This window comes from Myripristis murdjan, chromosome 15 (genome assembly GCF_902150065.1).
Source record: "Myripristis murdjan chromosome 15, fMyrMur1.1, whole genome shotgun sequence".
In the NCBI taxonomy this organism is placed as follows: domain Eukaryota; kingdom Metazoa; phylum Chordata; class Actinopteri; order Holocentriformes; family Holocentridae; genus Myripristis; species Myripristis murdjan.
In genome coordinates this window covers 1,937,436-1,951,815 of record NC_043994.1, presented here as the reverse complement: position 1 = coordinate 1,951,815, position 14,380 = coordinate 1,937,436, and the positions used below count along the sequence as shown (strand labels likewise).

At 40.1% G+C, this 14,380-nt stretch overlaps 1 protein-coding gene across 4 annotated transcripts in view; it reads left to right on the top strand.

The window, feature by feature from the left end:
- Window positions 1-14,380, top strand: part of ltbp1 (latent transforming growth factor beta binding protein 1) — a 174,226-nt gene that overhangs the window by 36,186 nt on the left and 123,660 nt on the right. For all 4 annotated transcript variants that reach the window (XM_030070903.1, XM_030070901.1, XM_030070902.1 and 1 more), the window contains exon 4: window positions 8,331-8,476. In XM_030070903.1, coding sequence (XP_029926763.1) covers window positions 8,331-8,476 — 146 coding nt within the window. The remainder of the gene's footprint in view (window positions 1-8,330; window positions 8,477-14,380) is intronic.

Genomic DNA, 14,380 nt, shown 5'->3' with positions numbered 1-14,380 from the left:
GCAGTAACCGAGTCAGAGGAAGGGAGAACACAGCAGGATGACTTCGATCTCTCACATTCCCTGCATTGAATTCTCCTTGCTTTGGCTGCTGCAAGAGCAGGGTCATTTGGATTTTTCTGATGTCCAAGTTTTTTATGGGTGTGTACAATAGTGGAACCCTCGCTGACACAGGAATTTCTTCACACAGCTAAAAGCCTGTCAATTTACTGCATCCTTTCATCCTATTTTTCATGACACACTGGCTCAGAAAATATTGCCTTTGTAAATGCAGGCTATATTGGCCCAGAGACTTGTTAGGAATAGACTGGGTGCTGTTAGTCCTTCAGTCACTTAGTTGGAAACCTAACCAGCCAGCTGACATACAGGGATATCCTTCCTTTTCCTCTTTTCAGTCTGCCTGCCCTTACATTGTAGTATTGTTATTATCCAACAGGGCTCTGGTGAGGTTCAGTGGGTTCATTACGGTAGACCAGAGTATGTCAGCTCTCGTGGGGAGGAGGAGGAGGACTTGGAAGGCGAAAGTGTAGAGGCCAGCGGTGGAGTGTGAATGTGGCCAGAGAATTCAGAGCAATGAAGGCCGAGACTGAACAGATTCATCCTCCCAGCCCCATCCCCCACTCACCAATCTGTTTATGCAGAAATAAGAAAGATTTCTCTGATACACAAGAGTAGCAGGCTCTTATAACCATTGCTTGGATGTTGTTCAAAATCTTCTTTTCTTTCTTTCTTTCTTTCTTTCCTTCTTTCTTTCTTTCTTTCTTTCTTTCATTTGATTTTGCAGCCATTGCCAACATACCCGATCATGCCAGATATTTTGTTGAGACTGAAATGAGATCCTATGTTTATAACTTCTCTCTTGCCCTGATTATTTCTCTCTCTCTCTCTCTCTCTCTCTCTCTCTCTCTCTCTCTCTCTCTCTCTCTCTCTCTCTCTCTCTCTCTCATATTTTCAGCTCTTTGTTGCTGGCATATTTAGGGCTGAGCTTCTGTAGAAACGATTGTATTTATCTGACGCCATAACAATATGCGTACCTGCCACCAGTAGTGAAATCCCTCAGTGCTGTGGCTAAACCCTGATTCTTATTGGATTGTACCTTTGTGAGAAATGTTCAGGAAACTCCTGACTCACACAGTCCTGCATTGTTGTGTATGTCATTTGCTATTTCCTGGCAGAACAAGGAATTGACCCAAAACTGACCCAACAGCACAGACTTGGTGACAATAGCCTTTCTGGAGCTCCAGATTTGTTCACCACACTTCAGTTTGTGTACGTGTGTTTGCTCTGGCTCTGAATACAAGCTGCTTCAATGTTTACACTGACAGTCTATACCCACCTTGGGAGGTGAAGTCAAGAGATAAGCAATGAGATAATGATATTTCAGTGCAATAGGAAGATCTGTACTGAATGTCGACAGACACATAGGGAGAAAGAGCAAGGGGTTTGGTTGCCTAGCTAGATGTACAGTGTCAGTGCTACAAAGCACCCATTCCCAAATGGGCCATAGCTCACTCTATGTGCCTGAGGAATATGTAAAATGAAATAACATGAAACTTCAGTGATGGCGAAATAAAAAAAAGGACCATAAGGATCAATTTTGTATATTTAGCGTAATATCTACACTTGACATTTCTGAGCCACTCGGATTTTAGTCGTGTTTCCTCCCTTTTATCCAGTCAGTGGTTTCCATTCATGCCACTGCGTTATATAAATGAACTTCATTGCATCACTGTAGTAAAGTTGTCCACTGCTGTGTTTTAATGACTTGAAAATAGGTGGAGTGCCAAAGCAGAACATTGTAAGGTGGGTGTTAGAAACCAGATTTGATTTCAGATTTGAAAAATGGATTTTGCTTACTGCTATACTGTGGTGAAATCTTTAGTGCTCCTACATGATTTGCAAAATGTTTATTTTTTTTTGCTTTTTTTTTTTGCTTTTTTTTTTTTTTTTTTTTGGCTATGTAAAATGTGGGTAAATTGTAGTAAATGGGCCAGATACTGTCAGATACTTTATCACCAAAATAGTTCAAATTATTAACATTATCATGTGAAACATCATTAATGTGCTAATGTAAATTCATATTCCTCATGCTGCTTTGACATTTATGTTGTTTATGTTTTATGACATGTATGTAAGCTGTTGGGGAAATGTAGCTAAAGTTAGCTAGCCAACATGAAGTAGCTAACTGCTAATATTAATAAACATTATGGAACAATATTATGAATATAAGCCAGTCCAGGCGCTATTTGCTTTTTGTTTTTTGTTTTGTTTTTTGTTTGTTTGTTTTTTAAATAAATTCCAAAAGTAGTTGAGTCTTGTGTTGCCTGCCTCAGATATGATGTATATTAATTATGGCTGCCATGCAAATAAAAAGGAAGGGTGGGGGGAGGGGTGGAAGGGTGGGGGAGCGGTATAGACATGGCCTCTTTAAGTTGTTAATACGCCTTATGTTGCATAGAGCCATAGGAAAAGGAAACCACCCCCAGCTCACCCCCCACCCCCACCCCTCATGCCACCTTAAGCCAAATGGGAGGATGTCAAAGACATGGCCACCTCACTCTCTATTTTTGGAATGGATGTATGGCACATACCCAAACACTTGGACATGCAGACACGAGCACAAGCCCGTACAACATCAAAATTGCTACCCTGGTATGTATAGGCCCGTATATGCATGCACACACACATACACATACATGCACACACATGCACACAGGCTTACACATACAGTGCAAGCATACACACTAACTGAATCCCACACACAAATATGTAAACACACACAAATTCACAAAGGAACTTAATACTAACATACTGTCTGAAAGCTTTTACCAGTCTCCTAAACAAGGGCTGTGCATGCAGCAGAGTTTAACATCCCATGCACACAGTTCTATGCACACATGCCACACAATTGACTCACACACAGACTACACATAACATGCGTAGCAGAAACAAAGTATCTATTTAAGACATTACAGGGGAAAACAGCTATTTATAGAGCTATCACATATCATGCATTTACATACCTTTTACATAACGTAACCTTGTAAATGTTAAATGCTCCAAACTGTTGTAGTTTAGCCCGGCTTTAGTGGAAAATAAAAAGTGTTTGTTAACTTTAAACAGCTAATGGACACCGGCTGAAACAAGATGTCTTTCCACTGCTTTGCTCCTCGCTGCAAATGCTCTCACCTAAGCTATACAGAAGCTAGCCCTGTTCCATGGCAACCATTCACAGAAAAATGACTGCTGCTTTCACCCTCCTGCCATTTGATTTGAATGGGAAACTCTGTTTTGGAAACTATATTGGTTGCTTATATCAAAGAAACACCTCATCAGCGATTTTGAGACAAGTAACAGCAAAGAATGTCATCTGAGCATTCAAGTGGTGATTCCATGAGACCAAATCAAGTCGGACAGTCGCCGAATCCCATTACCGGGCGTCGGGTTCTGCCACTTGGCTTCCCTGGTTCCATGGTTTCAAGCTTACCCTGTGCCATACCATCTACTATCTGTATTTTTCATTTTTCATATTTATTATTTTCATCAGTATATCTTACATTTCTTACATTTCAACACTTAAACATCTCATATTCTCAGGCTACTTTATTGTATATGCTTAGCCCTTATTGTCTTTAGTGTATATATTTTGCATATTTAGTCTCTATTGTATATACTTTTAATTTTAATTTTTAATTTTTTGTTTTTATTGATGATGCTGCTGTAACGTGTGAATTTCCCAGTCTGGGATCAATAAAGTATACCTATCTATCTATCTATCTATCTATCTATCTATCTATCTATCTATTTTGATGCTATTTTTATTTGAGCCTGACTGATATTGCATTTTTGGGGCTGATACTGTTATCGATAGGGTATACTGTCTGATTTTTAAGCATAATACAAGAGAGGAAGCCTCACATTTGGTGAACAGCTACATATCATAGTTGTAATAAAGATATGCACTGGAAGCTTGATATTTTGCAGCTGAACAGTGATCTAAAAGTATCTAAGTATATAAGTCACAAGTCTGCTTGTCGTCCTCCTTCTGGGCCTGTGCCCCCAGCTAATCCTATACCACATTCTGGGTTTTCTCATCCATGTCCTAGTTTTCTTTAGTCTCTTGTGTAAATATTTGCTCCTCTGGGCAGGGGTCAACTTTGACCTGGTTTTGTTGTCATGGACGGGATTTCCGTTATGTTCAGTCCTTTTATCCTTCAACTTATGTTTTAATATTCTGCCTTTATTGCTCCCCTGCTTTCTCGCTGGCTGTGTCCTTGCTCTCTTTCTCCTTTTCTTATGACTTCCGTGCGTAGAGGCAAGCCGTAAGGAGGATGGTCTGCTCCCTGGTTCACAAGTGCATGGTTGCTGGAAGGCCCTTTTATCTCTCCTGGTGTTCCTCAAAGTCTAATTATTCTTGGAGAGGGTTAGGCACCAATTTCTGGCCTTTTAAATGCATCAGCCATGTCTTGTAAAGAGAGCCTTTTCTACTTCCACTTGTACCCTTCAACGTCAGTGCAGATTAGCCGCTCCTGTGCTCGCCCAGGTCGTGTTGGGAGGGGGAATTTGCTTTAATGTGGTTGAGACTGACGTAAGGGATTATTTGGAGATTTTATAGTCAATATGAATCTAGGCTAAAATATTCTTGTTTTTATTTGAGTTTTGCCTCCAAAGTGATTATTTTCGTGATGTAAATTACTTGGAGTTCTTATAGCTCTTTATCGGGTGCTGCTGACAACATGAAAAACGACCGACTTATTTGCAAAGTGGCGATCTTCTCTGATTTGCTAGCGGAATGGATGCATCTGGGAAAGATGTAGCATTCATTAGTCACTATTTGGTACATTGTTAACATCATAAATTCCCCTGGATTCATTTCAACAACCTTCCCCTCTATCTGTTGGCGCGTGATTCATCTCTGGAACTAAGTGGAGATAAGCTGCTTATCTCTAATAAATTCATACTGCATGATCACAATTCAGAGCACATGCCCCATGTGACTGTCAATGAAGCTTTGGCATTTAGTCTCTAGGTAAACAGGGCTGATTGTATACTGTATGTCTGACCTATTTGAAAATACAAATGATGTGAAACACAGTATATGTCCCAGCACACCATGGGCATTCAAAACCTCTAGTAGTCCTCAGTTTAAATATTAGAGGATAAAGATGATTACTGGTTGTTCCTATCTATAACAGCTGACCAAACAGTGAGGAGCAGAGATAGATATATTCAGATTGGCTTTTATTTTTACCGCAAGCCCTTGCCAGGAGGATTTGGGGGCTCAAAAAGATTTACTTGCTATTTTCGCTGCACTCCTGAAGTAATACACAACAGGGTCCAGTCTGGCAACAGCACAAGACATGGGAACGTCAAAAAAGTGTCACACTTTGAATGGCAATATGAAAGCAGAGAAAAATATGTTTGCCTATCCAAAACTTTGTGGCTGAAGAGCATCACCTAGACTGGTAACACATAATAATAGTCCCCTATATATCAGTTTATATATTTTAGATATCAGCAAGAGTTAAGTAGAATATTAACAAACCACAAATTACATTTCAACAACATGTGTGTTAAGTGTTATTACAGATCCCTTCAGAGTAGTGAGCAAGATACACCCACCAGCACTGGGATTGGTCATATAAGTTTCCCATTCACTGCAACAGGCTTTGCATTAGCCATCACCCAACCATAACCTAACCTTATCCCTGTGGGCGTATCTTGCCTAGAACTCTGGTGGGTTTCATAATAACACAGTGAGTGTCAGGCAATAATGTCAATAATTTTTGTAAAAGTCAGAAAACATACAACCTAATGTCAATAGGCATGCAAAATGTAGGTAAAATATAATTTATGGCTGCTGACCCTGACCCCTTGTTGCAGTTTTACATATTATACATATTATACCATAGTCACATATATCAATTGACATTTTGTCAATTGATATATAGGTAATATGATAGATCTGTAGGATACTATCCAAAGAAAATGTGACCCACAGATTCAATCAGAGCTTTTGGCACCACCCATGCAGATCAGAGCAAACTATCAACCAAATTGCTCGTAGTGTGAACAAGCAGTGAAAGATGCAGTTCCATTAGTGTGGTCTTTAATGAGCCATTAAATTCAGCTCTCCTGCTGAGCTTCACATCAGGCTCCTCCTTACCTGCTGAAGATGGCCTGGGGATGTGGATGCTCAATGGAGAATAAAAAAAAAAGAAAGAAAGAAAACTGAAAGGCATGCTTTGGCTCGAGAAAAGGCACATAAAAGAAAGTTCAAGTGACTCATTGTTTCCTGTTGGGGAGAACGAGACCGGCTGCAGGAAAGCCAGTTCAGCAAATACGTTTCAGATTGTACCTTTGTAGCGTGGGTTGCTGTAGAATTTACCAACACAAGGAACCTCTTAGGCTCAGCTTTTTCTCCGGCCGTGCTCTGAGCACAAAGCGATTCAGTGCAATAACATCTTGTCAGTCCACAGGTAGTCCTACTACTGAGCATGCATACAGTGACGGTGGATGACTCACAGCCTCAGAGAGCAGCGAGTGCAGCCCAGGGAGTCAGCAGAGTAGCGACACCTTGTGCTACTTCAATCCATATTATACCATAGTCACTGTCACTTTGGAACAGCCATCCCTGAGCCTTACCAGCGTCTTACAATGGTGTCTTAACAATAAGTACGTTTACATGCACACCTTATTCCTGTTTTAACCGGAATATTCGCAATATTCCAGTTGCGCACATGTCATGTAAACACGCACCGAACCCGATTTAGGTCATATTCCGGTTGGAGAGAATTCCGAATAAGACCCCTGGAATATGCCTGTTCCAACCGGAATACTGTGCCATGTAAACACCTTTGTCAGAAAATGCCCCCGAACCGGAATATTCAGTCGCATCTGCGCATGCTCGACTCACAATGAATCCTGGGGCGTCTTTGTTGCTATGGTGACTGCAAGTGGGGAGAACGACCTGCTGAACAGCATGGCGAAAAGCAGCAAGAGTCAGCATTTTTGGAGTGAGGAGGAGACTGCAGTCCGCCTTCAGCTAATGAACTTAAATATCATGGAGTATATCGATGGGAGAAAACATTGAAATAGTGAGAGCTTCTTCTTCTACTGCTTCTTCTTCTTCTTCTTCTTCTGTATTTTCGGCAGACCAGACGCCTATACGCGTACTGCTCCCCCCCGCAGCTGAGTGTCGCATTACGTAAGAGAGTGGAATACACCGAAACATGGGAATATGCCAAGTAACATGTAAACGGAATATTCCAGTTGCTGCAGCGCAGTTACCTTAATCGGAATATTGACCTGAACCGGAATATGGTGTGCATGTAAACGTAGTCATTGCCTTCATCTGAGAGATTTAAAATAGTAGACGGGGCCGGCATACCTAACATGTAACATTTGGTAATGGGAATCAGCAGTGACTGCCAGATATGATACAACTCAAGATACTTGGGTGCCCATCCAATTTATATTGCAATTTTGTAATCATTGTGATTTTGTTAGAATTGTGATCCAATATTGTGTGACTCTGGAGAATGTTTAGGACTTTTTAATTTTATGATCACTGTTATTAATAATGAGCCCCCCTGGGGTCAGCTGAGAAAACAAACAAACAAACAAAAAACGTGTAAATCTGTACTCTTGTTTAAGAAATCGTGCTCTCAGATTCTTAAACCATCTGTTAATTAATGTACACATATTAGAAAAAAATATTAAAAAATTATAATTCACTAAATTAAAAAAGTAAAATTAAAGTTAAAATACAAATTTAAAAGAAAAAAATATAAACAAAAGTAAAACAATAAGGACATCACATACTATATGAAAGTATTGCATATTTTGATGTGTCTAATGCATTTTAATTGAACTGTAATTGACTTATAATTAAAATATTTACTATTGTAAAATATTTACCACTGTTTCAATTCAGGGTCAGTGTGACAATATAAAAATTATGATTTGTTCTTGAATCAAAATTTTCCCCCATCCCCCCTAACATTCTGGCAATTTTTTTTTTTTTATCATTTACATCTCATATTCATATTATTTTGCAGCAGCCCATTGCTATGGTAACTGTAAAACACATAAATTAGATTTTTACCTGTGTCAATTATGCATTGTACTGTAACAAATGTAATATAAGTAACAACCTGTCTGTGTGATTAGTAATTTAAATGAGATTATTAAAATTAGAACAGTAATGTCTTACTTTTCCATTACAGGGAAAAGTCGTGTGATTATAAGGCGTGACTTAGTAACATGCCTCGCTCAATTTATGGTCCTGTTAAAAATGGCTAAATTATAATTGTATTCTTTTTCTCCTCCAGGGTCCGGCCCATGCACCTGGGTCAGAGCCAGCAGTATGTCATCAAGCCCAAATATTACCACACACACACCACACACACCCAGACCCACGTCCAGCCACAACCTGAGAGGCCAATTCCCCTGACAGTGGGACACAACCCCATCCACGGTAAGCAGATCACAAATATGACTCTCATAGATGCATATCGATATGTTTTTTTTTTTTTTTTTTTTTTTGTACGGTTAGTTTTAGGGCGTTCCAGCTTTATTCTGTACGGATAGTCGAGAGAGACAGGAAAGGCAGGGGAGGGGGGGGGGGGGGGGGGGGGTGAAACTGGCTGCTTACGCGCTCTACCAGGCCAGCTACAGGGGTGCCCTATTCATATGTTTGTGAACTGTTTGCATTGCCTTTTGGAGCCTCTGAAACCTAGCACAGCTCAAAATGTATTGCAGATTATATGTAACACCTTTTAGTCTGTTCATCCAAACTTAAAGTGAGACGTCAGGTAAGATCTTTCCCAGATGCAGTGTTAATTTTGGCAGCTGATTTTGATTTAGTCTTAGTCGTAGTCTTTTGGCTAAAATGCACATTAGTTTTAGTCACATTTTAGTCATCTGAATTATCAACAAACAAAACACTGAAGTTATTATTTTCTGCAGCATTGTAAGCACAGTGTGTCCATAGAGCTCTTCAGTGAGCTTGGTTGGAGGCTTGTTTGAATCACAGTGAACTCGGTGTGGCTGTGGCTGGGGACACTGCACACACTGCAAGCTTATATACTGAGAGATGCACAAGAGGGGGGATTCTTTGAACGTCTGACAGTCTACTAAAAACATTTTTGTCCCGTCTCGTCAGTGAAAACCAAACATACACGTCATTATAGTTGTTATTATCTGTGATGTATTTTTAGCTCGTCTCATCTTCGTCATAGAAAAAAAATGTTGTTGATGAACATTTTTTGTCATCGTCTTCCTTGAAGAAATTAATACTGCTGGGATGAAAAATAAATACGTCCAAGATGAAAGATGAAAATATACCGTATGTGCAGTATATTATAAAGTGACCAAAAAAACTAAATTAGAGCCTTAAGGTTTGAGGTTGTGATACACTCTTAAACACATCAGTCATATCCCTTAAACCTGGAGCTGGAATTGTACCTTTTACAAATTTCTGATATTGTTACTGTTCACAAATACTGTACATATACATGCCGATTTTGATCAAACATAATGTGTTTTATTGAACACTGCTGGTTTATAGCTGGTGTAAGGTGAAGGTGCCCCTGAGCCCTGTTCACAGATCAGTTTTTTGACATGAAAATGATGTTGACTCTGTCCCTTTTCAAATTAAAAGGTACAGTTCATGTTGTTTAAGTTTAACAGTTTGCCAGACACAGGAGTTTTAAAGCTTACACTTTATGAGAGAAGCAGCTATTACTAACAAAACCTTTGTTGAGCAAAAGCCCAGTGACCCCTCTAGTCAGCTAGAGGGAGTTAACCCCAGAATGTGCTGCTTCTTATTTATTTATGTTGTACTTTTAGATTTCCAGAATTAAATTAAAATAATATTTATCTAGATGACAGCCTAAGCATCTGGGCTATTAATGGTGAGTCAAGTGTCTAAGAGGGAATTGTGTTTTTGATCTAACTGAGTTGACTTATCCTATGAGACATTTAGATGAAGTCAACTGTGGAAACAACACTTGCAGGGTAAGACTAATAAGTGATCAGAGCAGTGGCTCCAATCTAGGGTTAGTTCTGCTTTGCCTTTCATGATCCAAACAGGCCATTGAACGTAGTCTGAAAACATCAAAATAGTTTTCAACTGTTTGAATCATTTTGCCAGATGTTTACTGTGATTCAAAACTGGAAACCACATATGCAAGGTAAGATTTTACTTTTCAAGTATTTACTTTTCCGAATAATGCCTTGTTAGTATTGCTAGCATTGATCATTGAAATCAAGGGGTACTATTAGCTGCAAACAAGTCATTAGCTCACACTGAGATGGAATGCCCTTCAGTTCACTAAAAAGCCTGTGCTTTACACACTGTGACAAGCTCATGGTGAAACCTGGTGACGGAAAATAACAAAATGTCATATTGTCTTTTTGGCTCAGCTGTCCGGGTATGTCTTCAGAAAGTCTCAGCTGAGTGCTAAGCCAAGCTGTGTATGGTAGTTATTAGGACTACACTAAAAGTGAAACTAAACCCAGTTCTAAAGCAATGCTCTGCTGCACTGATCTGCCAGCTCTTGTTCTTGTTCTTTTACTTGTATCATAGTCACTGGTAGAGGCCACAGTAGCTAGAAAAGTCACCATGGACTAAATGTCAACATTGCAGGTAGAGGTTGTCTGCATGGGTTGTGTTTGGAAAGAGGAAGTCAGTGCTGCAAGGTAGCCATCTTATCTCAACAGACAGAAACATCATCAGTATGGGTACAGGTACAGACGTCATCATGCAGGTAGAAATGTTATTGCATTTGTTAGAACCATCATTGATGCAGGCTGAAATGTCCTAGCCACATGTCATTTGATCACCTATTCCTGCTACAGAGGCAATTTTTTTTAAACACAGCTTTTTCTTTTCCGTGGTGACCTTCTGTCCACATGGAGACAGTGTTTTTGATCAACAAAATACAACTTTTGGAAAACTTTTGAAAATTTTTTCATAAACACTGTTTTTCTTTTGTGGTGTGGACTGTGAAAATGAAACAGTTTCATAATGGTGCTATCACACTGGTGCACCTGTGCACAACGGGATGATGATCCTTCGTCCATATAAAGCTCTCAGCCTCAGCTGCTTTGCCCATACTGCATGCTCATATCGCAAAGACTACAGAGATATTTTTGAAAACGCTCTCTTGTGGGCTGATTAAAAAAAAAACAAATACATTTTCAATAATAATAAACAACATTGTGGAAGTTGTGGAACAGGTTCCCTCTGGACATCAAGTCTGCCCCCACTCTCGAGTCCTTCAAGTCTGCCCCCACTCTCGAGTCCTTCAGGGCCAAACTGAAAACTCACCTTTTCAATGGGGGTCTCTGATTTGGTATGCTGTGTGTTGTGGAGTGTATGTGAGATGAATGTGTGGGTCTTCCTGTTGTTCTTGTCATGTATTGTCTCTTTTGTTCCCGGGCTGCGCCCCGGGCCAATGTAATAGTTGGATGGGGGGCGCATTATAAATAAGCATAACATAACATAACATAACATAACATAACATAACATAACATTATGTTTCTGTTTGGACATGACCTCACAACTAATTTCGAGTGATCAGTCCATGTGATCTGCATGTCTTGGGACTTTAGAGAGGAAACCCACCAAAACACAGGGAGAACATTCAACTGAATGGAGCATCATTTTTGGTAGGTCATCCAGAGTTTAATAATTCATGCTTCACACAGAGGGACAAGGCCAGAGATATGAACTCTTGCAACAATACTAGTCACAGAGCCACCAACTAGCCACCAACCAGCTCAAATGTCTGACATGAAAAATAATAATAACTAGAAAGACGGTGCGCAGTAGCGTGCATACCACTGGATGATGGATATGCTATTTCCACATCACACGCCTGATCAAATAAAGCTTTCGTCAGATCTTCCTTTGCATGTGTTTAATTGAAAGTAATGACTTTTGTTTTATAAATTCAAACATTAAACAGTTATGTATGTGTGATTAATTTATGAAGCATGTCTGAGGATGGAGTTATGCACCTTTTTGTGATAGGCCACACCCACCGCAACATTCCCTTTTGGCCAATTGGCGTGTCCCATTTTAGCCAGTCAGCATTAATCATGTTGTTGTTGCCCCATGACCAAGCTTTCCCCAAATTTTTGCCATGTCTCGTAAACCTTTTTGTGATTGTTGATACCCACCACCTCGTCCCCTTACGACCAATCAGCATGAAAAGTTAATTAGCTCTTTCTTGGCCCATGACCAACCTCTCTACAGAGTTTTGTGCAAATCCATTCATGACTTCTTGAGATATCCTGCAAACAAACAGAGAAACAAACAGATGGAATGGGGCGAAAACATAACCCTGGCTAACTCCACTGGCGGAGGTAATAAAAACATATCTTGTGGTGAGGCTGTCACCACAATCGAATCAAAGGTGGATACACTGTCTCTCTTCTGTCTTTTTGTTTTTTTAGTAAAAAGCCAATCAGTACACCAATATATGTTGTCATGCCACCACAGAACCTACCGTTTGTGTTGGGAAAGACCATTCATTTATAGAGCTAGTGTACTAACTAGTGTTCAGGGTTCAGGATCCAACCAAGCCAATTACACCAGAGGCAGCTTGTTATTTCAGGGCTGCTGAATTGATCCCCGCCAACCATTAATCACTGCCAAATGGTCATGGTTGCACTGCTCTACTTTGGGTTGGCCCGTCATTATTTTAGATCAGTGGGTTGGGCGGGACCCTGTTTCTCACGTTATATACAAAAAACAGGGCAATTTTAACAAGCCCCCCCACCCAACCATCATCCCACACACACAAACACACATATACACACATGCACATATTTATGTACGCACACACACATACCTCCCAAAGGAATGGCTGCTGCTATATCCTCATGTCAACAGAGTCAAATAATAGCATGCTCTGGTCTAATTGGGGAAGCTAATTGGTGTGTTTGTGGTGATGGTAGGTGTAGAGGTTTGATATAATTATGTTGCTGAGCTGCTTCCTGGTAACAGAGAGAGAACCAAACTGTTTAAACATGTGAAGTTTCAATTAGAGAGGCAGACTGGTGATTGAGTGCATCTTGTGGTGACATTCAGATAACGCATGAAGAATAAAGGGGGAAACATGGTGGCGTGAGGATGAGTGGTTTGTCCAGTAAAAACAAAAGTCGCATTTTGTTTTATAGGTTTTGCTTTTGCATGTTAAATGATTCAGTCTTTGTTTTCCATGGCAATTCACAGAAAGTGGGTTATTGTTCCTCACAGGCGTGGACACACACACACACACACACACACACACACACACACACGCACGTTCACACTGCATCTGCTCTAATGCTGCAAGGATGTAGAGAGAATGTGGAGCTTGAAGTTGGGAAGCAATTGGATTTGTTCAAATTGCAGCCCCAGTGGTAATGGCATAAAGACTTAAGCATTCCCTGCTGTGTGAGGCTGTTGAAAATGAATTATTAGTCTCATTTTGTGAGGGCAATTTCAGATAAAGGCGGGAAGTGTGAGGGGGAAAGCGAGAGAGGAAGCGAGGGAATAAAATGACAGAGCAAAGGCGATAAACTGTGTCATCCAGGAGAGAACCCCTGAATTGCTGGAACAACAAGTGCCTTGAATGGATATGAATGGAGGGGAGTGGAGCTACTGAATACCTGTAATCTACTCCCTGTTTAAGGCTCTCTTCTACTCAATGGCCCTGTCACAGAAGACATATTATCTCCCATTTACAGTATATGGTGGAACCCAGCGGTTAAATGTTTTCTGAAACACAATGCCATGAACAGAGCATTACCAGTAGCTGGGAGGTTGATTGGGTTGGAGGTTTTCAATTTATTAACCTCCCTTTCCATGGCATGTATTTATACTCCTGCGCCTGATGTACCATATTTCCCTGCACTCATTTGTTATACACTGCTCAGTTTCCCATGAATGGCTGCGTTTACCTGTAACCTCAGAATTCACTATGATTTTCACTTCTGAAATGAAGTAATATTTAGAGAAAAAAAGACTCTGCGAGTCATATTTAGCTGTGCGCCAAACTGCCTCATATATTTGACAGATCAGCAACAGCTAGTATTTGCCAGCCGTTAGGTATAGCTCATGGCTCGTGATAATTTCAAGGCTTGATTCCAACTTGATACTAGATATTGATACTCCGGTAGACGTGTTGTTCCTTTGCTGATAATTTAGTTAAGTCACTTAGTTAAGTCACTCTAAAAGCCACTATAAAAATCTACTTGAGTAAAAGTAAAAAGATCATTTTTGCTGCACCCAGAATAACTGTTACTGAATTACTTTTTTAAAATTAGAAAAACATACGCATTAAAACATACACCTCCAACAACACTATGTCAGATATCAAGACAGGCA